Raw genomic sequence first — 26,432 nt, 5'->3', positions numbered from 1 at the left:
TCAACAAAGCTTTTACTTATCAAACAAAAAAATGATTTTCTTTAATACTGCATGCTCTTATTCCCAAAGCAACCATATGGAATGGCAGTAACAGTATGCTTCTTGGTTTAAACTTCTTATTTTGATTTGCTTGCAGTGCCAGTTGACAATGCTGGTAATGTTTCACTGTGCTCTGCCACTTTTTGTTAATCGCTTGGTCTGATCGACAGTTTAATTTGTGGTGTTATATTTTTTATATGCAGGAACTATCTTTCATCCATCTTAATTCAAGAGATTTTCCTTACATGGGATCATGATGACTTGTCAATGAGGGCAAAAGTGAGTACTTAGCTGGATGCTGATATATTTGTTCAAAATTTTCCTCCATATAGTATTATGCTCATTGTGGGAAGATGAGTTCAGTGCATTTATCTCACCTTGCTCAGGCTTGCTAGCTGTACATTAAACTTTCACTTTCTATATTTATAGGCTGCAAGAATCTTGGTGGTCCTCATGTGTAAGCACGAGTTTGATATTCGCTACCAAAAGCTAGAGGATAAATTATATATTGCTCAATTATATTTTCCGCTTGTTGGCCAGGTTCGTGATTCTAATTGAGCAATGTTTTATAAGCTTTAATTTACCCTGATTGATAATGTTGTTTTCTCGTGCATGTTGTTAAAAAATACTTGATGTTAGAAATTTCTTTGCAAAGCCTCTACTATGTTGTACATTTCAAGGTTTTGGTCAACATATTTACTAACAGTGAGATTAAAGAGAGTTTGTGAGAAAACTCACGATGATTATTCCCTCGGGCTATTGGGGTTTAAATTACCATGTTTACATGTTCCAAAAAAGGAAAGAAAATCACTACCTAATTACAATAAGAGTCAACTAAGATAGCTACTATATTTACATATAACCTTGAATATTCACAAGGATTCCAACACTCCCATCAAGCTAGTGCATACAAATTCTATGTACCGAGCTTGCTACATATATAACTTGTTCTGGGACCGGCTAGGGACTTTGGAGTAAATTAAGATACCTACTATCTCTCTGACAAATGACAATTAATATCTGTGTTTGGTCCTCTCATGAAACACAGGAGTCGATGCAATGTGAAGTGCAACTTCATTATCACACACAAGTTTCATTTATTTAATCTCTCCAAATTTCAACTCCTAGTTGCTTTATCCATATTAGTTCACATGTCACCACTGCTATAGCCCAATATTCTGCCTTTTCCCTCGATCTAGCAACCACATTTTTTTTGTACTTTTCCAAGACACCAAATTTCCCCCAACTAGAGCCTGATCCTGCCTAGTCTACATCTGTGTATCCAATAATCTTCTCATGTTTTCAATCTTTGTAAAATAGTCCTTTTCTTGGAGAAAATTTTATGTATCAAAAATAATGATGAACTGAATTCTAATTACTGCTACAAGAAGAATCTAAGAACTGACTTACAAAATTGATTGGGAAAGCAATGTCATGTCAAGTCGGTTAAAATTCAATTTTCCTACCAACCTTCTATATCTTTCCGGATCACTGAGAGGAGGTTCCCTCTGACCTGGCAGGAGCTTAACATTTGGATTTATTTGGAATATCAATAGGCCTACAACTTGTCATCCATGTCTCTTCAAGAATATCCAGTACATACTTCCTTTATGAAATTTCAATTCCTGATATGGATTGAGCAACCTCAATTCCCAACAAGTACCTCAATCGACCAAAAATCCTTAGTCTAAAAGTGTTGAAAAATATGATGTTTCAATTTGGTAATTCTCTCATAATCATTACATGTGATGATTCTCATCAATGTAAACCACCAAGTACATGCACAAACCTGGAGTTGAATAAAGATAAAACACCGATTGATCAACTTCACTTCGAACCATGTCAAATTCCTATATGATCGTGTTAAATTTCCCGAACCATGCTCGGGGAGACTACTTCAAGCCATAAAGTAATCGTCATAGTTTGCACACTATGTTACTTGATGCCCCTGAGCAACAAAATTGGTTTTTGCTCCATATACACCTTATCTTCAAGGTCCCCATGATGGATTTGCTCCTTATACACCATATCTTGTCCCCATGATGGATAGCATCTTAAATATCCAACCGGTAGAGAGGCAAATGGTGAACAACTATAAATAAAAAGAGATAGACTGAAGCAATCTTAGCTACAGGAGAGAAGGTATCACCATAGTCAAGTCAGAAGGGTTTATTGATGGTAGTAGGTGGATTAGCAAACTTTATAAAACATGTTTTTATCAAAAACAAAAAAATTGTGTAAAACCCTTGGCGACTAGTCATGCCTTTAGGTGATCAATCTATTCATCAGGGCCAACCTTCACTACATTACTCAACGACAACCAAGGGGGTGTTTGTCATGGAGGAAATGTTTTCCAGAAAAGTTTCCAATTTTTTCATGTTTGGTTGGTCAAAATATTCTCTAAGAAAAAAAAGTTTGTTAAAACTGAGGAAAATGACTTCCTTAATCAAAGTAGGAAAACAAGTTACATAAGTGACAATGTGACAATGCAAGTTCATTATCTCTTCAGCCACCCCACACCCCTCTCTGTGACCATCCCAACCCCAAAACACCACTCCCCACCACACCCCATAATGAGTTACTTGGTAAGATATAAATACTCTTTTTTTGATAATAAGATAACATATACTTACTCTTGAGATAATATGTTTTTACTTACCTACAAAACATTAAAAAAATAAGTAAAACTTTTTCTAGAAAAATATTTTCCTCCATACCGAACACACCTTAAATGCACACATACCCGGAGGTAGAGGAACAAGCTCCCAAGTGCCACTAGAGTGTAAGGTAGACATTTCTTCAATCATAACTTCTTGTCATCCTGAATAAGAAAGAACTATACCTGTATTCTTGGGAATAGAAATGCATGATAGTAATTATCTAAAGGCGGAATGAGTTGTTGACACTAGCTCAAAGAAGTATAGATAGGATGGGGTTACAAGTAGAATGAATACCTTTTCGAATGGCAATGGGAGAACTTTGTGTAGAATACTCCACAACAGGTAGGGATTCTATGGCGGGCGTAAATTGTTTGGACTGGATGAGAAGCGCAGATGACGAGGATAAGTCAAAAAATGGTGGAGGTAGAGTTGAGTAAGATGGAGTTGTATAAGGTGGTGGAGTAGAGGGATAGATTATGACGGAAGTCGCAAAAGATGGAACTAATAAAACCTCTGAAATGTTTTGAATGTTCAGCAGAAGATCTAAAGTAGGGCTGACCTTCAAAGAAAGTAACATCAGCGGACATAAGGTATCGATGTAGGTCAGATGAGTAGCATTGATATCCTTCTGTACCCTCGAATAATCGAGAAAGACAAATTTAAGAGCACAAGGATCCAATTTGTCCTTTTTCGATTGAGGATATGAACAAAACATGTGCTCCCAAAGACACGTGGTGAAAGGGAGAACAAGGATCATTGAAGAAACAAAATTGCGCCTGGAATTTGATTTTGAACAATAGAAAAAGGTGTGAGTACTCCATCCCTCAAAGTGCAACATGCGCCTGTATGAGTAGTGTGCGGAAGTCTCAACCATATGCCATTTTTTTCTCTCTGCGATGATGTTATATTGTTCATCGTAAGAACAAGATCAAGATGTCTGATGAAGAATTTCACGTGAAGACATAAATTGTTGAAACTGGGATGATAAATATTCATGTGTATTATCACTATGAAAAGTATGAATAGAAACACCAAATTGATTTTGTATGTCCACACAAAAGTTTGAAATATATAAAATGATTACGAATAGTCTTTCATTAAGAAAATCTATGTCAACGTTGAGTAATCATCAATGAAACTAACAAAATACTTTTAACCCAAGGTGAAACTAACTCTACTAGGACCCCAAATATCATAATAAACTAAATGAAAACTAGACTCTTAATGATTATTAAGACTACGTGAAAGGTAGTCCGGATGTGCTTCCCCAATTGAAACAAATCACAGTCTTACAATAGAGAATTTTGATAAGCTAGGTAACATCTTTTGAAATTTGGATCATCTGGGTGTAGGAATCGTCTGTGGATTAAATCTAAAGAGTTGAAGGCTGAATAGACTGTAACGAAGCTGGGAGGACTGAAATAATAAGGCCCATTTGATTCACACCCTTCGCCAGTCATTCTTGCCATGCTAAGGTCCTCATAGCAAAGAAGTCACTGAAGAATGAGATGAAACAATTTAAGGCTCCAGCCAAATGACTGGTTGACAGAAGGCTAAAGGGACAACCGGAGACAAAAATAACATTATTTTGAGTAAAGAAAGGTAAAAACCTGACTTGACCTACTCCAGTTGCTATGGTTTGAGAACATTTAGCTAAGGTAACAATAGGGAGGGAGTTATACTAAACATTAAATATTTATTACTAGAAATGTGATCAAACCACCTGAGTTCATGACCCAGGGACCAAGTATGGTGTGTTGGCTGATAAAGGATCTCCAAAAAGATATTCTTCATATCAAGATCTGATCCTCTAAGATGGGAAGATGTTCTTCATATCAAAATCTGATTCTCTAAGCTCTTAGAATAATTGTTGTAATCTAGAATGTCATATCTATGATTCTTTCTCCTTATGTAAAATATATGATCCCAGATTCATGGGATTTAGGTGATTCTATTGCACAATCTCTTATGTATATCAAGCCATGTAAATGACATAGAAAGATATGAATGAAATTATTCAACTATCTTTTTTCACATGGTGGATTGTGAGATACATGTAACAAAATGACCAGTTTGAGCAATGGAAGTGATTGATGGATAAGTGTGCTTACTCGCCTGATACTCAAGAAAGTCATTGTATTCTACTTCAGATAAAGAGAACAATTGATTGGTTGGAGTACTAGTGGATTCAGTCTTAGCAACATGAACATCCTTTCGTTTACCATGTAGAGAGTAGCACACATCATGGGTATGACCCAACTTGTTACAATAGCTACACTTTGACTGAGGTTTCCCACATTGGCCTCCTTGTCGATTTCCAGTTCAGTGTTATCAAAGGCTCGCTTAAGCCCTGAAGCTAGGCTCAAAATGTGTTTAGTGCTTTGCCTCGCTTAACGTGCGCTTCAGTGTCGTCATCAAGGTTCTTAGGCATACTTTCCTTGCCAATGAACCTTTTCTGAAGAGGTGACAATTAATAGTTGATATTTCACTTTATCATAATTATTTTTCGATTTCTTTGTTCATATAAATGATGTTGATGCTTATAAATTATTAGTCTTCGACTAAACATATATATTTGTATTGTTTTCTCCCTTTGCGCCTTTTTTCATTAAAGCCCACACTTTATTTGCTCTTTGAGCGTAAAACCCCAATGACGTTAGAGCTTTTTTGCGTCTTTTGCTTTTGATAACACTGTTTCCAGTCCGCAATGCAGCTTGAGATGCTAGGACAGATGAATTTGTAGAAGTTACTCGCCTGAATGATTTTAATGATTTTTTTGAGCTTGATTGACATGTTTTTACTATATTTATTCTGATCAGTTGCGATATTTGAAATTCTTGGACCTCATTTGTTGTTTGTATATATAGTTATTTTTTCTTTTATTGCATATACATTATCTTGTTTTTCTTCATCCGCTTCAAGCTTGTGTTTTGCACTTAAATACCCAGTTCACATATTGAGCTTTTCTACGCTTTTTGCCTTTGTGACATTTTTATGTGTGCGCAGATCCTGGATGAGATGCCTGTCTTTTACAATCTGAGTACAGTTGAAAAGCGTGAAGTCTTGATTATCTTTCTGCAAATAGTGCGCAACTTGGACGATGAATCACTTGTTAAAGCTTGGGAGCAGAGCATTGCCCGGACCAGATTATTCTTTAAACTTTTAGAAGAGTGCTTGATGCATTTTGAGGTTGAAATCTGAACTAGCAATCATTTAACATTCAGAATACATTCAGATTGAAATGATTTTGATAGCCAATTTAAGAAGATTTTTATGCATTTAATGATAAAAACTTCTGATATGCTGTCCAAACATAGTCTCATGAGAAAATAGGAACATAATATAGCTGGATGACAGAAATTAGGTATTTCGTGCTGTAGGATGAGTGTTTCATTAGCGGTGGTTTGAATTAGCGGTGGCTTGATTTTAACGGACTTGTTTGCCAATGTGGTTGTCCAAGAGAAATAGAATTTACTATGTCAAATGTCTTGTGTTGTTTTCCTGATCAAATTGTAGGAAAGTGGTAAATTGACCTTTTAACACTTACGAATGCTGGTACATTGACCTTTTAACACTTACGAATGCTTCAGGAACTAACTTAAAGTACTATTGGATAGGAAAAAAATGGTACTTCCTGTTGTCAAATATAAATGAATTGTTGGGGTGTGACACACCCCTTGAAAAAGATACTTGAAGACATTAATCAGAGGGTAATTTTTCAATATTACCCTTTTGATTCTTCCCAAACTCTTCTTAAAAGTAGAGAGAGTCATTATTTGGGATTTAGAAGTAGTTGAAAACCCATTGAAAAGACGGGTAATTATGAAAAAAAAATTAATACGTTCTTGAACTTTGAAAAATTCATTTATTTTGAACCATAAAAAAAGTGCCAACAATTCATTTATATTGGACTGGAGGGTGCATTTGTTTTTAGATTAAAAGGTTCTGTCACACCACTAAATCATATAATTTTCTAGAACAGCGCATATTATTGGACCTTTGCGGAAATAATTTGAACATAGCAATTTTGCCCTCTAGAAATGCAGGTGTTTGGTGTTTTTTGTCTGTCACTAGACCGTTCGGCTCTGAGGTACTCATGTTGATTCTACATATTTTGCAGCATAGGAAACCTGCTGATGGCATGCTTGTTGGTAATAGTTCTCGTAGTGTGATAGGGGATGGACCTGCATCCCCAAAATATTCTGACAGACTTTCACCTGCAATTAACCACTATATGTCTGAGGCAGCAAGGCAAGAAGTCAGAGTACGTTATGAGTACAAAGTTGACCTACTCTTTTGAGCTTCACAAGTTTCAGTATTACACATGCTCTCTCTCTCTCTCTCTCTCTCTCCCCCTCATTCTCTCCCTTCTTTTGTGATAGAACTGTTTCTAAGATCTATACATCTTCAGGGAACTCCGGATAATGGTTATTTGTGGCAGCGGGTCAACTCCCAATTAAGCTCGCCTAGTCAGCCATATTCTTTGAGAGAAGCCCTAGCTCAAGCCCAGTCCTCCAGAATTGGAGCTTCAGCACTAGCTTTAAGGGAATCATTGCATCCAATCTTAAGGCAAAAGCTGGTATTCCTCTATGGGTTTTATTTGCTTTACTTCCTAGATTGAGAAACCTTGGATTACTTCCTATGGCTCATCAGAAGTCATAAAACCTTGTGATACATACATTTGCAGCATGAAATGACTCTTTAGCTCTTTATCTTTCTGTCATAAACTAGTTTCTGTCACTTAACAGTAAGATCATTTCAGGAACTTTGGGAGGAGAACCTGAGTGCTGCTGTTAGTCTTCAAGTTTTAGAAGTTTCTGAGAAGTTCTCACGGACTGCCGCAACTAAGCGTATTGCTACTGATTATGGAAAACTTGACTGTATCACATCCATATTTATGAATGTGTTCTCACGAAATCAACCACTCTCCTTCTGGAAAGCACTATTTCCTGTCTTCAACAGTGTCTTTGAGCTTCATGGAGCTACATTGATGGCAAGAGAAAATGATCGTTTCTTGAAGCAAATTGCTTTCCACCTTCTTCGGCTTGCAGTGTTTCGAAATGACAATATCAGGAAAAAGGCTGTAATTGGACTACAGATACTTATTCGGGTAAGGCTTGTAGCAGAAGTTTGTATATTATTTTTCCTGTTCACTTAGTTACCGGTTTGAGTATTCTTTATGTATTGATTGCTAAACTTAGTTTTGTTTCAATCTGCAGAGCTCGTTCTCTTATTTTATGCAGACTGGAAGATTAAGAGTGATGCTAACCATTACATTGTCAGAGTTAATGTCTGAAGTTCAAGTAACACAAATGAAACCTGATGGAACGCTAGAAGAAAGTGGTGAAGCTCGTCGTCTTCGAAATTCTTTGGACGAAATGGAAGATGAGGCTAAGAGTTCCTCCTTGTTAGTGGAGTCTGGGCTCCCACAAAATGCACTGGCTGCTGTTCCAGAAGGATCATCAGAAAATCGCTGGTCCTGGTCTGAGGTGAAATTTCTTTCTGAGAGTCTTCTTATGGCTCTTGATGCCAGCCTGGAACATGCTCTTCTGGTAAGGTTTTGACCTCCTTAATCACTGCTCTTAAGTTCAAACAATTAATATTCTGCAATGACGTTTTGTCATTGACTCTCTTGTAATTCTCTTGGCACTATTTTCCTGCAGGGTTCTGTTATGAATGTCGACAGGTATGCAGCTGCAGAGAGCTTTTATAAACTAGCGATGGCATTTTCTCCTGTACCAGATCTTCACATAATGTGGTTACTGCATCTTTGTGAAGCTCATCAGGAAATGCAGTCTTGGGCTGAAGCTGCTCAATGCGCTGTTGCTGTTGCCGGTGTAGTGATGCAGGTAACTTGATTGGATTACCTTACTGTTTCTTGTAGTAATGTTTGAAGGAGGTAGTTTTAATCCTGCTTCACCAAGAGAAATCATCTTTTGTTAGTCGTTTCCAAGTTAGTGCCGGAAATCCTTTCCTTATTTGTTTCCTAGTTAATTTAGGACCCATCGAACATTTTTTCTTAATGACTGGGTCTGATCGTCTAATATTGATAAAGATCAGCATCTAGACTTTGGATTTACAGCTTTGTACTCTTTTCTGCTAAAGCATTTAATTCTATTCTGCACTTACTTGATTTTTCTTTGCTGCTGAGAATGTGATCTTCTGCTGATCATGTTTACCTCGTTGGTGTACCATTTACTTTAAGTTAAAGGTGATGCGACCAAAAAAAAAAAGAACCTTCAAAAATATGTGTTGGAATCCTTATATTCTTGTTTAGAGATTTGTGCACGCGTGTAGGAATAACATGGAGATTGAAAGAACATCTAGTTTTAGAGAACGATTTAATATCTGAATGTATCAAACGAATAATTGATTGACTAAAGCAACAAAACATAATTGTTTCTCTCATCACTTCTATTCAAACTTTGTATACTTGATGCTAATGCGATATGTATGCTTTCATTTATCAATAACTCTGGTCTTGATGAATTTAGAACCTAGATTCATCTTGGTTCACATGCAAATTTGTTCTCTAGCCTTATTTTCTCAAAACCTTTGTGGAGTTGTTATTTCGCCTCTATTATTTAGAGATCTAGATTTCTTGAAAGATTAGGTCATCTACTTGGACCTTGGACATTGAAGAGGCCTAAATCAATGACCTCTTGCGAGTAGGTCTCGAAAATTCATCTATCAAAATTTTTGCCTTATGTGCAAGAATAATGAGATGTACTCTCATTTATTTGAAGAATTATCCTTCTCCACAAGAATCTTGGAGACATCTATGCAACCTGAGTTTATCTGACTCTTTTTTCCATTGCTAAGTTTATCTGTCAAACTAAAATATTATAATATGATGAGTGGTAAGTTTTTCAAAAGACTGCTTGATTGGTTACGATGTGGTGATTTTATATATGACATAGTGCTAGAGAATGTTCCAAGGTTGGTTTATATCGTAACATCTTTGAAAAATATAAGGATTCAATGTTGTATGTGGCCGAGACCCCACTTTGTGGGATTCCACTGGTATGTTGTTGTTGTTGTTGTTGTATGTGGTGTAAAGCAGTAGGCCTTTCATGACACCCCCTTGGTGGGCTTTCTCAGTTTGATGTGACTCTTAATGGGTGATAGAGTTCTTTCGAAAAAGAGAAATGGAATTACTCAACAACTTCTTTGAATGCTGTGTTGTTGTCGCTATTACTATTGCCCGTGACTTAGGACTGTGTTAAACCCTGGAAATGACTAAGAAGAGTGTTCTACATGAATTGGATGGAGCATTGTCTAATTTTCAACATACAGTTTGAAATATTCTGTATCTTTTGTGGAAGCAAAAATCCTTTTAGGTGGTACCAATTAGTTTAAATTTTGATTACCAAATAAAAACTAGTTGAAATTTTCATTAGGTTTGGTGTTTGATAGAAATCTATTTAGTTTGTTTGGATATTATATGCTACTGCGGGTATAAGTGTGAAATATAAAATATCTCTAGTTTTAGAGAATCCATAATTTGTCTTAAAAGACGAGTGAGTGTTGTAGAGGAATAGGTGCAAATGAAGGGGAGTAGTTATTTAGGATTCATAGAGACGACCCGGCTAGTTTCAGATTGAGAAATGGTTAATTCAATAGGGTCAAGTATTTTTGTCCATGTTGTCAGAGATTTCTTCTCTACGGATGTGCTTGAAGTCATCACTCCAGTACTTCCTGATGCCCGTGTGCATCAATTTCTCCTGACACTTTCAATTACAGTTAACCTGGTTTTTAGAGACCCAAAACTAATACTAAAAGTTATAATGTTAGATATTGGGTGCTTGAACTATGTCTACTAGGTCTTCAGTGATGCTGATGCCACGAGGCATATGTTTTCATGGAATGATCTTCTAATCAACTTTGCTTTTTAACTTTTAGAAGTTGAAACATGATGAGAAATATGTTGGGCAGTGATACTGATATGTATCTATATCCAGGCCCTTGTGTGTAGGAATGATGGTGTCTGGAGCAAGGATCATGTGAGTGCATTACGCAAAATATGCCCCATGGTCAGCAGTGACATCACTTCTGAGGCTTCAGCAGCTGAGGTGGAGGGATATGGTTCTTCAAAACTCACAGTTGACTCGGCTGTGAAGTATTTACAGCTTGCAAATAAGCTTTTCCATCAGGCTGAGTTGTTCCATTTCTGTGCAAGCATTCTAGAACTTGTAATCCCAGTAAATAAAAGCAGGAAGGCATATGGACAGCTTGCAAAATGCCACACAACGCTTACTAATATCTACGAGTCCATCCTTGAGCAGGAGTCAAGCCCTATACCTTTCACAGACGCCACATATTATAGAGTTGGATTTTATGGTGAGAAGTTTGGGAAGCTGGACAGGAAAGAATATGTTTATAGAGAGCCTCGTGATGTGCGATTAGGTGACATAATGGAGAAATTGAGCCATATCTACGAGTCGAGAATGGATGGAACTACATTGCACGTAATTCCTGATTCGAGACAAGTCAAAGCAGATGAGTTGCAGCCTGGAGTCTGCTACCTGCAAATAACTGCAGTTGATCCCGTGATGGAGGATGAAGATTTAGGAAGCAGAAGGGAAAGGATATTCTCTCTCTCTACGGGAAGTGTCCGTGCTCGAGTCTTTGATCGGTTTTTGTTTGATACCCCTTTCACTAAAAATGGAAAGACCCAAGGAGGCTTGGAAGACCAATGGAAGCGGCGAACAGTTCTGCAAACTGAGGGATCTTTTCCTGCACTAGTGAATCGACTCTTGGTTACCAAATCAGAATCCCTCGAGTTCTCCCCAGTTGAGAATGCAATTGGAATGATTGAAACTAGGACAGCTGCATTAAGGAATGAACTAGAAGAGCCTCGAAGCTCAGAAGGCGATCAACTTCCACGTTTGCAGAGTTTACAGAGGATTCTTCAAGGCTCAGTTGCAGTTCAAGTGAGTACTCTTGTCTTTGTATAATCACTGTTCTTTTAGTACATCACCTGATTCTTGTCAATAGTTGCTGATATTTCTGCAAATTTTATGCATTTAAACAAGTTATCTTCAGTTTCTCCCTAATCTTAATCTTTTCCATCTAACTCTTATGTTATCTCTGGTTTTCTTGCTGGAGTTTGCTAATCCAAGTACAAATGAAACTTTTACAGGTTAACAGTGGAGTCCTCAGCGTCTGTACAGCTTTCCTTTCTGGTGAGCCTGCAACTAGGTTGCGTTCGCAGGAGCTACAACAACTTATTGCTGCCCTTCTTGAATTTATGGCTGTGTGCAAACGTGCTATTCGAGTACACTTCAGGTTGATCGGAGAAGAAGATCAGGATTTTCATACTCAGCTTGTAAATGGGTTCCAGTCTCTCACTGCTGAACTATCACATTATATTCCTGCAATTCTTTCAGAGCTTTAGCAGTATTTCTTAGTTTTTTTTTTCTGTATGTAGTCTGTGTTCCTCCTATAATATGTTTATATTGTTTGTAATGACTTTGTTTTGTATTCAGGCTGGTTCTTTGTTCATAATTGGTCTTTGGTATCTCCATCTTTGTATTTAATAATCCCTCTTCCTTTAAACTTACATGATCTATTCTGTGAGTCTCAAAATTAGGCTGTTTGAAGAAACATTCCAGATATATGTTCGTCCTGACACTGCGACCTATTGCTGCTTTCCTATAGTCATCTCAGCATTTCTGCAATCAGATTTCCTTCCATTTTGTGTATGTCTCTTTCTTTCAAGAAAGTAGGATTATGTAAATTCTATTGATTTTGCTGCTTTCCCCGGACCTCCGGGAAAAGCATGAAAAAATGACACAAATGTACTCCTCTGTCGTCCCAGAATGAAGAAGTGATCTTGTAGTTCTTGGCAAGTGAAGATGCATTGTTGGGTGTTCCACTTTAGTTTTTTCTGTTAAGGTTGAAACTTAACCTTTTTCGAGATAAGGGATGTATTGATTCTCGAGGAGAGGGGAGCCGTGGTGCAAAAAACCTCACCCCTCTCTTTAGTTCATTCCTTTCCTTATAATTTGTCTGTGTTGTTTTTTCTTAGTGCCGTGTATGCTCTTGGTGTACGCATGAAGTAATGTGCTTTTGATGTAAGCAAAGCATGCTCTTAAAACTGCGAAAACAAGTGAAATTATACTGTTACACTTAGTTCCGTTTATTAATCGGATGATTATATGAAATTGTTAACTGGTTGAAGATTATTGATCGCCTATGCATGCGTCTTCGAGCCGCCTGAGATGAAAGAATGTGGTTTATGGGACATTTCTCCCCTATAATTACCCAACATAGGATTGTTTGGATATGAATTCCTCAGTACTAATTTTGGGTTTTTTCTTTTGTTCACTTGGAAGGATGTTTGGTTTCTTAAGAATAAATTGATCTTAACGTATTTCCCATATCAAAGCAACCGTTGATTTTGAAGCAGCTAGCATGTCTCTGAACTTGCCTTTTGACCAGCAGTACAGAATAAGCAAAGATGCAAAATCAGAGATGCATACTTTAAATATACTACGTTATATTCCTTATCTTCCTCGTTTTTGGTCAACAATTAACTAAATAGCTGACATCATACATTGTTCTAGGGTAGTTATGCCAATGGATGGCCTTGCATGTTAATACTACAAATTGTAATTTTCTAGGAAATGTGGTTCCCAATATGTTTGCCTATACTGCATTTATTGAAAACATTGGAGGAACTACCAAAAATCTTGGATCCATCCCCCTTCTCTCGCCAATAGATCTGCCACCTTATTTTGCTCCCCGAATACATGTGTGAGCATTGGAGCTCCTAGCTTCAACATTAAAGACCTCCCCTCAAAGATGATGTTATTTTAGGGTAAATGTCCATGTGAAATCATGCTAATATTTTCATTCGAGTTTGTGTAAAGACACGAGAATTTTACGTGGGGGAGGAAGCACCACAACTAAAGTTTGATATGATGAAAATAAATTAGACACGAGAATTTTACGTGGAAACCCCTCTAACTGATAGAGGGGAAAAACCACGGGGTAGAAGGATCTTACTATTAAAATATGGAGTACACTGCTCTTAAATATAAGGAGAAAACAACAATTAACACTTCTTTTTTGTAAAAGGAACAACTACTAAAGAGGACACTCAAGACTACAATATTTATCTTGGTGTATAACTCTCTTTGTATTCTTACTCTCTCTTTCTGGGATGATCTGAATGAGGGCAAGAGGCCCTCTATTTATAGAAAACAAAAATGCGTTTTTGTCAAAAGAGAAACGCGATTTCTACGCGTTAATTTCTCAAAAGCAAAAAAAAGTGTTTTTCTGCCAACCCTTTGTCAAAAGTTGCATTTTATGTTTCTTCCTTTTCACTTTCTTGCCCCTTCTTTTGACTTTTGTTGCATTTTATGTTTCTTTCTTTTCACTTTTCTTTCCCCTTCTTTTGACTTTTGTTGCATTCTCCCACTTGAAGATTTAATTGAGAATCAATTAAGTCTTCACACCATTCTTTCTACCCAATTACTGCAATATTACGTTTCTGCTAGGCCAATAGAAGATCGACACCATATAAACTTGTTACTGTTGATCGGCTTCGTAAACATATCTGCCAGGTTGTCATTGGTGTGAATTTCTGAATATTCACACTGTCTTCTTCCACCTTCTCACGAACAAAGTGATACTGAACTCGTATGTGCTTTGTCCTTGAATGAAATGCCGAATTCTTTGCAAGATGCAAAGCGCTCTGACTGTCACAAAACAGAGCAACCTTCTCTTGTTTGTTTGTGCTCGAGCTCCTCCAGTAACATCTGCATCCATATTGCCTCTTTGCTAGCATGTGTAGCTGCTACATATTTTGCTTCCGTCGTAGATGTAGCCACAATAAATTATAGTTTTGAAACCCAGCTTATAGCTCATCCAGCAAGAGTAAACACATAACCTGTGGTGGACTTGATTTTATCAAGATCACCTGCATAATCTGAATCAACATAACCTTTAACAGTAAAGTCTGATCCTCCATTACACATTGCAACATCTGAGGTACCCTTGATATATCTCAGGATCCTCTTAACATTATTCCAATGCTCTCTACCAGGATTAGCCATGTATCGACTGATCACTCCCACTGCTTGTGCTATGTCAGGTCTTGTACATACCATATCGAACATTAAACTTTTCACTGCTGATGCATACAATACTCGAGACATCTCCATCCTCTCTGCTTCATTGCTAGGACTCATACTTGAGGATAACTTGAAATTAATAGGAAGTGGGGTAGAAATTGACTTACAATCTTGCATCTTGAAGCGTCTCAAGATTTTCTTTAAGTAATTCTTTTGAGAAAGCCAAATCTTCCTATTATTTCTGTCTCGATGAATTTGCATCCCTAGAATCTTGTTTGCTGGTCCCAAGTCCTTCATTTCAAACTTCCTAGCCAACTGTGTCTTTAAATTTGTAAGACGATCTTTGTTGGGGCCTGCTACCAACAAGTCATCAACATGCAACAACAAAATAATAAAATCATCATCATCAAATCTCTTGTAATAAACACAAGGATCTGAACTATGTCTGTTGTATCCAAGGCCTATAATGAAGGAATCAAATCTCTTATACCAACACCTCGGTGCCTATTTGAGACCATATAGAGATTTGTTTAACTTGCAAACCAAGTTCTCTTTTCCTTGTTCTTCAAAACCTTCTGGTTGGAGCATGTAAATTTCTTCTTCAAGTTCTCCATGAAGAAATGAAGTTTTGACATCTAATTGCTCCAAGTACAAGTCAAATATAACACATATTGCCAGGACCACTCAAATTATTGTGAGTCGAACCACCGGAGAAAATATCTCATTGAAGTCTATACCTTCTTTCTGAGCGAATCCTTTCACCACCAATCGTGCACGATATTTCTCTACTTGATCATTACCATTGCGTTTGATCTTCTAGACCCATTTGTTTCCAATGGCCTTCCTTTCTTGTGGTAATTGAACAAGATCCATATTTTATTTTTATGAAGAGCTTCAATTTCTTTTTGCATTGCTTCCACCCACATAGATGATTCTTGGCCTTTCATAGCCTCGTGAAAAGTTGAAGGCTCTCCATCTTCTGTTAGTAGATAGTATGCAATATTACTCTCTATAGAATAATCTGAGTGCCAAGCTGGTTTTCTTCTCTTCCTAGTTGACTGTCGAACTTCTGGAGTTTCGATCTCAATTTGCTCTTGTTCTTCGTTCTCTGGTGCTGCTTCAGAAGAAATTGGAACTTCTTCTATTTCTTCAACTTCAACTGTAGTAGTCTCTGATTTTTCTTTTGAAGTGCCACCTTCTTTTGCTTGTAACTTGTTTTCAACAAATACAACATCCTTGTTGATTACCACCTTGCGAGCTATGGGATCCCACAAGCGATACCCCTTGACTCCATCAGCATACCCTAAGAAAATCCATTCCCTAGATTTTGGATCCAACTTTGATTTTTCTTGGGTGTTGTACATAACATAAGCAGGACTTCCGAATATATGTAAGCAAGAATAATCAGGTGGTTTTCCTATCCACATCTCCATTGGCGTTTTCAGATCAATTGCGGTTGATGGTGACCGATTGATCACATAACAGGCGATTTTGACTGCTTATGCCCAAAATAGTTTTTCCAACCCTACAGTTGCCAACATAGCTCTTATCCGTTCTAACAAGGTTCTGTTCATCCTCTCTGCTACTCTATTTTGTTGTGGAGTATATGCCACCGTGAACTGTCATTTAATACCTTCTTGTTTACAAAAGTTATTAAATTCATCACCAGTACATTCTCCTCCATTATCTGTCCTCAAGCACTTGATCGTTTTCTCAGATTTAAGTTCCACCCGCGCTTTGAACTGTTTGAAAACTGAAAAAACATCTGCCTTTTTCTTGATTGGATACACTCAACTTCTCCTGGAGTAATTGTCGATAAATGACACAAAATATTTCGCTCCTCTTAGGGACTCTACCGGTGCTTGCCAGACATCAGAGTGGACCAGATATAGTATTTCCTTGCTTTTAGCAGAGGAACTGCTAAACTTCAGTCTATTTTGCTTACTGGTAACATAATGCTCACAAAAGGGTAGTGTAATCTTTTTGAGTCTTGGAAGAAGCTTTTGCTCAGCAAGAATCTTCAAACCTTGTTCTGACATATGGCCAAGTTTACGATGCCACATCATCGTTGATTCTTCAAATGAACTTGCTAATGCGGTTGATGCTTCTCCTTCTTGGTGTGTTTCACCTTTAAGCACATATAGATTTGCAGCAAGTTTTTACGCTTTCATCACTACAAGCGCTCCTTTGGATATTCTCATGACTCCACCATGAGTCTTATATGAACATCCTTACCATCTAGTTGTCCTAAAGACAATAGATTCTTCTTCAAGTCTTTTACATATCATACCTCTTGGATGGTGCGTACCATGCCATCATACATCTTTATTTTGATGGACCCAATATCAATAACATCCAAAGCATGATCGTTCTCCATGAACATAGACCCTCCTGAGATAGGATTATATTGATGAAACCTTTTTCTCCGGGAAGTCATGTACCATGTTGCTCCTATGTCCATGATCCAGACATCAGTAAAATGTTTTCTGCCTTCATTATTTGATATTGCCTCACTACATAAAATATCGTCATCATCCAAGGTACATGCAACATTCCCTTGAGCATTTGATGGCTCAGGGTGTTCACTCTTCTTTTTGAACCGACAATCTTTCTTGAAGTGCCCTTTCTTGCCACAGTTGTAGCACTTGATATTCTTCTTACTTCTTGATTGAGATCTACCATGATTGTGACTCCCATTAGGGCCACATTCCGCTGGTCTTCCTCTCACCATCATCAAAGCTTTAGCTTGCTGCGAACTTGTTTGTCTGTCTTCTTTATTTTTGCGTCGATTTTTTCTTCTTCCAAGACAGCGGCTGCAATTTCATCGAAAACTAGACTGTCTGTATTGTTCATCAGGTTGATGATGAGTTGATCATACGAGTCAGAAAGACTTTGAAGTAGAAGCTCCGCATGTTCAGTCCCTTCTATTTTGCAACCCATTGTTGTAAGTTGCGAAAATAAAGTATTCAAAGTATTGATTTGTTCAATAACTGACATGAAATCTGTCATTCGAAGAGTATACAATCTTCTTTTTAAGAAGATTTTATTATGCAATGACTTGGCCTCATAAAATCCCGTAAGAGTATCCCATATTTCCTTTGCCGTTCGCTTTTCAGCCACACTAGACAACACTTGATCAGATAGTTCCAAGTGTAGATCAGCAACTGCATTGCTGTCTATGTCATTCCACTTGCTGTCATCAGTAAAATGTGTGGATCTGCCTTCAATTGCAGCTAAGAAATTGTCCTTTCTCAATATCACTTTTATTTTCATTTTCCACAATGAGAAATTAGTCCCATTGAAATTTTCAACATCAAACTTTATTGTACTCGACATTGCTATTTGCTTCACACCCTTCTAGATTATTTCTGAATATTTTTGCGAACAATCGTGACAAACTGTACCGTCACCGAAATTTACTATTAACGTGAATAGTACTATTCATTAAATTTTACTATTCACAAAAATTTACTATTCACGAATAGTACCTTCGCATAAAACAGACAGAATAATCGAGGGCTCTGATACCACTGTTGGGAGGAGGAAGCACCACAACTAAAGTTTGATATGATGAAAATAAATTAGACACGAGAATTTTACGTGGAAACCCCTCTAACTGATAGAGGAGAAAAACCACGGGGTAGAAGGATCTCACTATTAAAATATGGAGTACACTGCTCTTAAATACAAGGAGAAAATAACAATTAACACTTCTCTCTTGTAAAAGGAACAACTACTAAAGAGGACACTCAAGACTATAATATTTATCTTGGTGTATAACTCTCTTTGTATTCTTACTCTCTCTTTCTGGAATGATCTGAATGAGAGAAAAAGGCCCTCTATTTATAGAAAATAAAAATGTATTTCTGACAAAAGAGAAACGCGTTTTCTACGCGTTAATTTCTCAAAAGTAGAAAAAAGTATTTTTCTGCCAACCCTTTATCAAAAGTTGCATTTTATGTTTCTTCCTTTTCACTTTCTTGTCCCTTCTTTTGACTTTTGTTGCATTTTATGTCTCTTTCTTTTCACTTTTCTTGCCCCTTCTTTTGACTTTTGTTGCAGTATCAATGTAAGTAACTCAACTGAGTTAGTGTTGGTGTGGGAAATGCCTATCATGTAGCCCATTACCCAATCTCCTCTACAATTCCTAAAAAATCTCATAGTCCCCCCTATGTTGAGCCATTAGCGTAGAGCTTAAACTTTCCAACAGCCATGAGGTGATATTTAGTGGCTTTGGTAATAGTGTTGTCAATTGGAATGTAGTCTTCTCAGTATTGAAAAATTGTCATTTCTACACATTCAAATATTTCATAAAAAGAAAGGAATCTCTTCTTTTTTTAAATAAAATAGGGTTTGGCGGACCCTACCATGTATATAGATATAACGAAAAAGGGTCAAATATGCTTTTGTACTATTGAAAATAGTTTAAATATACCCTCTCGTTATACTTTCGGGCTAAATATACCCCTTCTGTTATAGTTTCGGTTCAAATATACCCCTCTCATTATATTTTGGTACAAATTCACCCTTAAATTTAACGGAATAATACTTGAAAAGCTCAAAATTAAATAATTTATTTTTAATTTTAAATATCTGATTTTTTTAGGAATAAATAAAATTTTCAAGTACTAATTTGAGTTTTTTCCCTTAGAAATGATAATACAAAATGCATTGCATAATTTTAAGTACTATTACATGAAATTTCTAAATACTAATTTGAGTTTTTTTCTTACAAAATGATAAGACAAAAAATGCTGCAAAATATTTTTGCAATGAGGGGTATTATTTAGCCTGAAAGCATAACGAGAGGTATATTTGACCCTTTTTTCGTAGATATAAACAAAGATACATCGGAGGGGGCATAGACCTGGCCTGACCTCCACGAACACAAACTAAGATAAAGTTAACTTCCCAGTTGTTAGACATCTATACTAAGAGATTCATCATATATCGCAAAAAGTGATAAACTACATGATGGAGCTTCTCCTTTGAAAATTAAAGGAACATTAAAGGAGAGTGACAAAAATAATTCATCAAAGAAATGAAATGGAGAAATAAGATTCTTAACATAAGCTTTCTTCTCAGAGGTAATAACCTTTAAGAGGACTCTCTGCTAACGTGCTCTCAATAGAAGGAGAATGAAGAACTGCTTCTTATACAAAGAACTACTATTATGAGGGATTCCACATAGCTTGGAGAGGCTCCCAGAAGAAATGTCATCCATATCCATTAGAATAACTATTATTATGATGAGGAAGGATCAAAGTTGTAGTCCTTTTATGTCTGAAAGCTAGAGTTCCTAGAAAGTCTTGATGAATTTGACCTCTGATGTTTTTCGGGATTGCACCAATGGAGTCAAAAACTTTCAGTTGTTGGATGCCATGACCATACATAGACAGTGAATCAGTATGACAATTGTCTTCTCTATAAATATGGGAGACTCTAAAAGTTTTTGCATTATTGACATAAAGACCTGATGTGTAACACCTCAGAAGTCTCTTAGTACTGATCATGTTGGACAATGCAGAGAAAGCTGAAAGTCTATAATTTTTAGAATTTACGAACGAGGTTTATGGGTCATACATGGAGCCACGGCTCGTGAATTGAGTTCGTAAATGATATTCAGAAAGTTGAAATTTTACCTTGTACATAACTAGAGGGAATCACGGGTCGTTGATGCATTTACTGGTCATGATAAATGTCATAATCCGAGACTAACCCCTAGTTGAGATACGGTGTAGAGACACAAGTACCCCCAAGCTAACCTCATGGCATGACATGACATTATGAATCATAACAATACATGGTATAACTGAAAAGCGGAATAAATCTGAAGTAGGCTAATATCGCATAAATAGAGAATCTGATACAAAGACATAAGCAGAAATCTAAGCTGACTATCTGAAAGCCTCTAACCATAATGAGTTCCTAGGATATGTCCCTAGCTAACTCTAAAATCTAAAAACGGAAGTATAATACTGAAAAAAGCATAAAATAGATGTCCTCGGAGATATGAGGACTCACCAACTCTAATACAACATACTGAAGATAAGATTAACCGCGAGCCTAATGGAATGAGTTAGAACCTATATTATAAAACAATATAAAAGTATGTGGTTAGTACTTGAAGTTTACTGAGTATGGAGAACATGCATAAATATAATATCTGAACATGAGAAGTCTGTAAAACATGCTAATACAATGACCAAGTAAACATAACATGAAAATTGATGATCTGATCTGAAAACATAGTACAAGGTCATGCAATATTTGGAAATCATATTATATGTGGGAGATACCGTTAACCAACATAAATCATGTGAGATACAACATGAATTTCAGTGTACTACTCCCACACTGAAAAGGGAGTGCCCCAAGGTATGGACCATGATATCTGAGCGAAGGTGGATCCATTAGCTAATGTTTATCTGAGACAAAACCTATGGTGGCACGTAGTTTTGGAGCTTAAGGATTGTTACTAAAGGTCCATAGACGCTAAACGAAAAACCTTCATCCCAAAAGTCTATTTGGTGGTAAGTATACTCCCAACAGACCATGCATAAATCTAGAAACAGTATTAATCTAATAATATTGAATCATAGTCATAACTGATAAACATGGAGTAGCTCCTAAAATCATGATAAATGAAGATAATCTAAAAGATACTTTATCTAAAAGCATAAAAAACATGATAATCATATATACTAAATGATTCTTTATCCGAAAACATGCATAGTTCATGAAATTCTGATAATCTGGGAAATGCATGTGAAAATAGCTTAGTCATAATCATGAAAATACTAGCATGCTATGGGTTCATGAAAATATCGTTGAAAATATATAATTAAGAACAATTCATGCATAATAAGATCATTCATGAAGAATAAATCGGAATTCAATAAGAATCCATAAGAAATTATGGAACTCTAGAATTGAGAACTCATATCTTGAAGAAACTAGGGCTTCTTTGGGACTCAATGGGTGAACAGGGACCCATTGATGAAGTTTCACATACCTGGAGTAGAAAGCTTGAATCAATTCCTCCAGTGGAAGCTTGATAAGTTAAGCCCTAGTTCTTGCTTGGAAAGAAACTTGAGAGAGAAGAAATCTATTTTTGGGTGAAATTTGAGAGAATGAGAGGTTAGGCTAATAGAAACCCCTTAATCTCACTTTAAAAAATTCTAAAACAACATAGTATATGAATTAAAAGAATGGAAAAATAATAAGTGTCTCTTTGACTTAGCTTATTTAAAATAGCTTATAAGCTGCTTTCAGCTTATAGGCTACTTTAGATAAGCTAAGCCAAACAAACCAAATGATTTTTTTAGGCTTATTTTAAGCATAAAATAGTTTTAAGTTGACCGACCAAACACTCAAAAAAGTTAAAAACAATTTATAAGTTATTTTCAGCAACTTATAAGTCAATCCAAACGGACTCTAAAAGATTCTTGATTAAAATCTATCGAACAGCTTCTACGAGTGGCATCTATGGATCGTAGAAGCTTGTCCATAGAAATCAGAGAAGCACTTGAACCTGCTTGGATTACATCTCGACAAATAGAAGCAGGCCGACGGGCAATGACACGAAATGCACCCAATCAAAAGGGACGAAGGATTAGGATTTCTTTGACTTTTAGGAAAAATTAAGGAAAACAGAACTCAAGGTGCAAGTACAATGAAAAAGCAGTTCAGATTCCATTGTTCAGCTACTTCGAAAAACCCCCGATCCACAGGCTCTCGATCTTTATCTACAGGGTGCAATCTTTTCTTTCATCTCGGGAGAGATACGAAGTGATGAGGTCGGAAAGAGGGAAGTAGGGCTCTCTTTTAGAAAGAAAAAAATGGTACAAAAAGAGGGCTTGGGGGGTATATATACTAGGCCGGGGGGCAGGGAAAAGAGTCGAGTCAATCAGGTTCGACGATCGGGAGAGGCGGGGGGCTCTTTATCCTGAAGATAATATTTTTTTCATTCTTAAAAGTCGGATGAGGGGAGACCCTCACGTCCGATTCGGAGGGCGGGGATTCGGATAAAATCGATGAAACGGAAGAAATCTCTCGTGCTTAAGACATGAGAATTGGAAGGTCCGGTGGTTTGAGAAAGAAAGTCGAGATATTCAGAAAGCATCTTCACGGAGAATTCAATTTCACCGGGTCCATGTCGGAGACAGCTTTCAGCGCCAGCCCTTTATTTATTTAGATGTTGAGGTAAGGCAAGCGACCGCATTATGATGAGCTTGAGTCGATTATTTCCAAGATCTAATTTCAGAATCTTGAGTTTCTGAACTTTGAACCACGAAACACTTTTACAATTCGTAAAATGTTATATAAACCATATTGATAATCGTAGAAGTCAACATATTGAAATTACACATCTCTAAAGTCTGATTCTATGAGGCCTAACTACGACTCATATTTCCTTTTACAAGCCATACTGTTGGCTCGTAATTTAGAAGTCTGAGGTCTTAAAGTTTCATGATTCGTAAACCCTCTCGTATTGAACAAGTCCCATTTTTTACAAGTTTCTAAATTTCAATCTACGAGCCACTATCTACGATCCGTAGAACCTTTTACGAGCCATAAACTTGGCTTGTAAATCACAACCCAAGATTTCTAGTTTCTAGAGTTTTGTCTAGGGGACATATCTATAGCTCATGGTTTCTTCTACAGACCATAGATGGTTTCCGTAAAAACTAATCTGGTATAAATTAAAAAAACTTCTAAACTCTTTTTGGATTGATCTGAACTTGAAATTTTTGAGGAATTACAATATCTTCCCCTTAGGAATATTTGTCTTTGAATGGAGTCTAAACAAGCTGAAAAGAGTAGGGAACAAGACTTTACAACCCAAAACTAAAAGTTGAGCAAGAAAATTGATGAAGTGACTGACCCTGAGCTAAAACATGAACACAGAGTTGATTTCATGAACATGCATACATACTAAAACATGAGAGTAACTGAGAGGCGTGCATTTGAAAGAGTGTAACATTGAGGGACTATTATATCTTCTTCGACTTCCCATGTATCTTCTTCCACTTCCCAAGTATCTCCCTCGACTAATTGATTCCTCCAAAGGACTTTCACTAAAGCAACCTCTTTATTTCTCAACTTATGAACCTAACGGTCAAGAATCTCAACTTGAACCTCTTTATAAGAGAGAATTTTCTTCACACCAACACTCTCTAAAGTCACAACTGAAGTTTTATCACCAATGCACTTCTTCAACAAAGATACATGAAACACCGGATGCACTGATTCCAACTCTACGAGCAAATCCAATTCATAGACCACCTTGCCTAAATGCCTTAAAATCTGATATAGGCCAAAATATCTAGGATTGAGCTTTTCTTTCTTACCAAACCTCATCACGCCCTTCATGGGTAAGAATTTCATCTAGACCCAATCATCAGCATCAAACTCAAGCTCTTTTCCTTACATCAACGTAGGATTTCTACCTAATCTGGGCAGTTTTTACCTCTCTCTAATAAGTCAAACTTTCTTCATAGCCTTATAAACTGACTCGAATCCTATCAAAGTCACTTTACCAACCTCAAACCACTCTATATGAGACCTATACCTTATACCATAAAGTGCCTCAAATGGAGCCATTTGAATACTTGATTGGTTATTATTATTTTAGGCAAACTCAATCAAAAGCAAATGATCATCCTAATTACCTTTAAAGTTGATCACACAAGCTCTCAACATATTCTCCAAAATCTGAATAGTCATTTCGGCCTCGGCATCGGTTTGTGGGTGAAAAGTTATGGTAAGCTTAACCTGAGTACCAAGACCTTTCTGAAATAATCTCCAAAACTGATAGGTGAACTGAGTACCCCTATTTGAGATAATGGACAATGGAACTCCACACAATCTAACCAAATTCTGAATGTAAAGTCTAGCATAATCCTCTACTGAATAGAAAATTTTAACCAGAAGGAAATGTGTTGCATTAGTCATCCGGTCTACAACCACCCAAATAGAGTCATATTGTCGATGCGTGCGAGGCAAACCTATAATGAAGTTCATATTTAAATCTTCCCACTTCCAAATAGGAATAAAAATATCCTGAGTCAAACCACCTGGTTTCTGATACTCAATCTTAACTTGTTGGCAATTTGAACACTTAGCCATAGATTTCGCAGTATCCTTCTGCAACCCATTCCACCAGTAGACCTCCCGCAAATCACAGTACATCCTAATGACTCCCGTGTGAATAGAATGTCAAGAACTGTGAGCTTCTGACAATATATGTTGCCTCAACCCATCAACATCTGGAACACATAATCAATTCCGATAATGAAGTACGCTATATCCCCTTGAGAGAAAATCTCAATGCCTTTTTCTAGAACAGCTTTCTTCAATTCAACCAAGTTCGGATCATCATTTTGTCTTACCTTTAACATCCATCCCTTGTTATCTTCCTCTTTTTTGGTCAACTGGACTATTTGTATATATAATTAACAAAATAGTTGACATCATACATTATTCTGTGGTAGTCATGCCAATGGTTAGCCTTGCATGTTAATATTATAAATTGTAATTTTTCTAGAAAATATGGTTGCCAATATGCTTGCCTATACTGCATTTGCTGAAAACATCGGCGGAACTACCAAAAATCTTGGATCATCAAAAGCTTTACACTTTGCCCCTTCTCTTGCCAATAGATTTGCCACCTTATTTTGCTCCCCGAATTCTTGTGATTTTGGTATAATGGTATTTGATATGGTATACATTTTAAATTTTTGCTATTTGATATTTAGAAATAACATATCGAAATACTAAATAACAAATATGCAACCTACTACTAGTATAAACTAAATGTTTAGAAGTTGAAACTTTTACTATTCTATTTTGAATTGAAATGTATTTGAAATGTAATTGATTAACAAAAGGAGTTGTTTGTACTTTCTTTTGAATATATATTTCTACGTGTGTAATGTGTTAGTATGATACAATTGATACTTTTTTTTGAATTGTCAAAATCATAATACTCCATTATACGAGTATATATTAGTCGAAGTTGACCAAACTATGATTACTGATTTACCATACCGCAAAATATTAAAATTTAACTTCAAAATACTGAACCATATCGAATTAAATTGATATGGTAATAGTATAATAGTTTTAAAAACTGAATACCAAATATACCGTACCGAAATTTCAAATAATGCATCATACCATACCATGCTTACCCCTATATGTGTGAGCATTGGAGCTACTAGCTTCTATGTTAAAGATCTGTACTAAAAGATGATGTTTTTTATGGTAAATGTCCAGGTGTAATCATGCTAATTATTTCATTTGAGTTTGTGTAAATCTCTAGAAGGTAGAAGGCATATGTATCAATGTAAGTAGCTCAACTGAGTTAGTGTTGGTGTGGAAAATGCGCATCATGTAGCTCATTATCCAATCTCCTCTACAATTCCTTAAAAAAAACTTCATAGTCCATCAAGTCCTGATTACCCTATGTGAGCCATCAGCGTTGAGCTTAAACTTGCCCATATAGGTGGCTCCTATTTCAAATAAATTATTGTTTTTTTGTCAACAATCATGAGTGGCTTTGATAATAGTGTTGTCAATTAGAATGTAGTTGTTCTTTTTATTGAAAAAGTTGTCATTTCTATTCAAATATTTCATAAAAAATAATCCT

At 36.5% G+C, this 26,432-nt stretch overlaps 1 protein-coding gene across 1 annotated transcript in view; it reads left to right on the top strand.

Annotated features, from left to right (window-relative positions):
• LOC129889011 (guanine nucleotide exchange factor SPIKE 1) overlaps positions 1-12,391 on the top strand; it is a 58,936-nt gene extending 46,545 nt beyond the window's left edge. The window contains exons 22-31 of the mRNA XM_055964109.1: positions 243-318; positions 469-579; positions 5,706-5,888; positions 6,820-6,963; positions 7,111-7,278; positions 7,462-7,809; positions 7,919-8,251; positions 8,363-8,548; positions 10,661-11,632; positions 11,842-12,391. Coding sequence (XP_055820084.1) covers positions 243-318; positions 469-579; positions 5,706-5,888; positions 6,820-6,963; positions 7,111-7,278; positions 7,462-7,809; positions 7,919-8,251; positions 8,363-8,548; positions 10,661-11,632; positions 11,842-12,096 — 2,776 coding nt within the window. The 3' untranslated portion in view covers positions 12,097-12,391. The remainder of the gene's footprint in view (positions 1-242; positions 319-468; positions 580-5,705; positions 5,889-6,819; positions 6,964-7,110; positions 7,279-7,461; positions 7,810-7,918; positions 8,252-8,362; positions 8,549-10,660; positions 11,633-11,841) is intronic.
• The last annotated feature ends 14,041 nt before the right edge of the window (positions 12,392-26,432 follow it).

The sequence above is a fragment of the Solanum dulcamara genome, chromosome 5 (assembly GCF_947179165.1).
Source record: "Solanum dulcamara chromosome 5, daSolDulc1.2, whole genome shotgun sequence".
NCBI lineage: Eukaryota > Viridiplantae > Streptophyta > Magnoliopsida > Solanales > Solanaceae > Solanum > Solanum dulcamara.
Note: the sequence above shows the minus strand (reverse complement) of the source record. Positions and strands in the feature narration are given on the sequence as shown.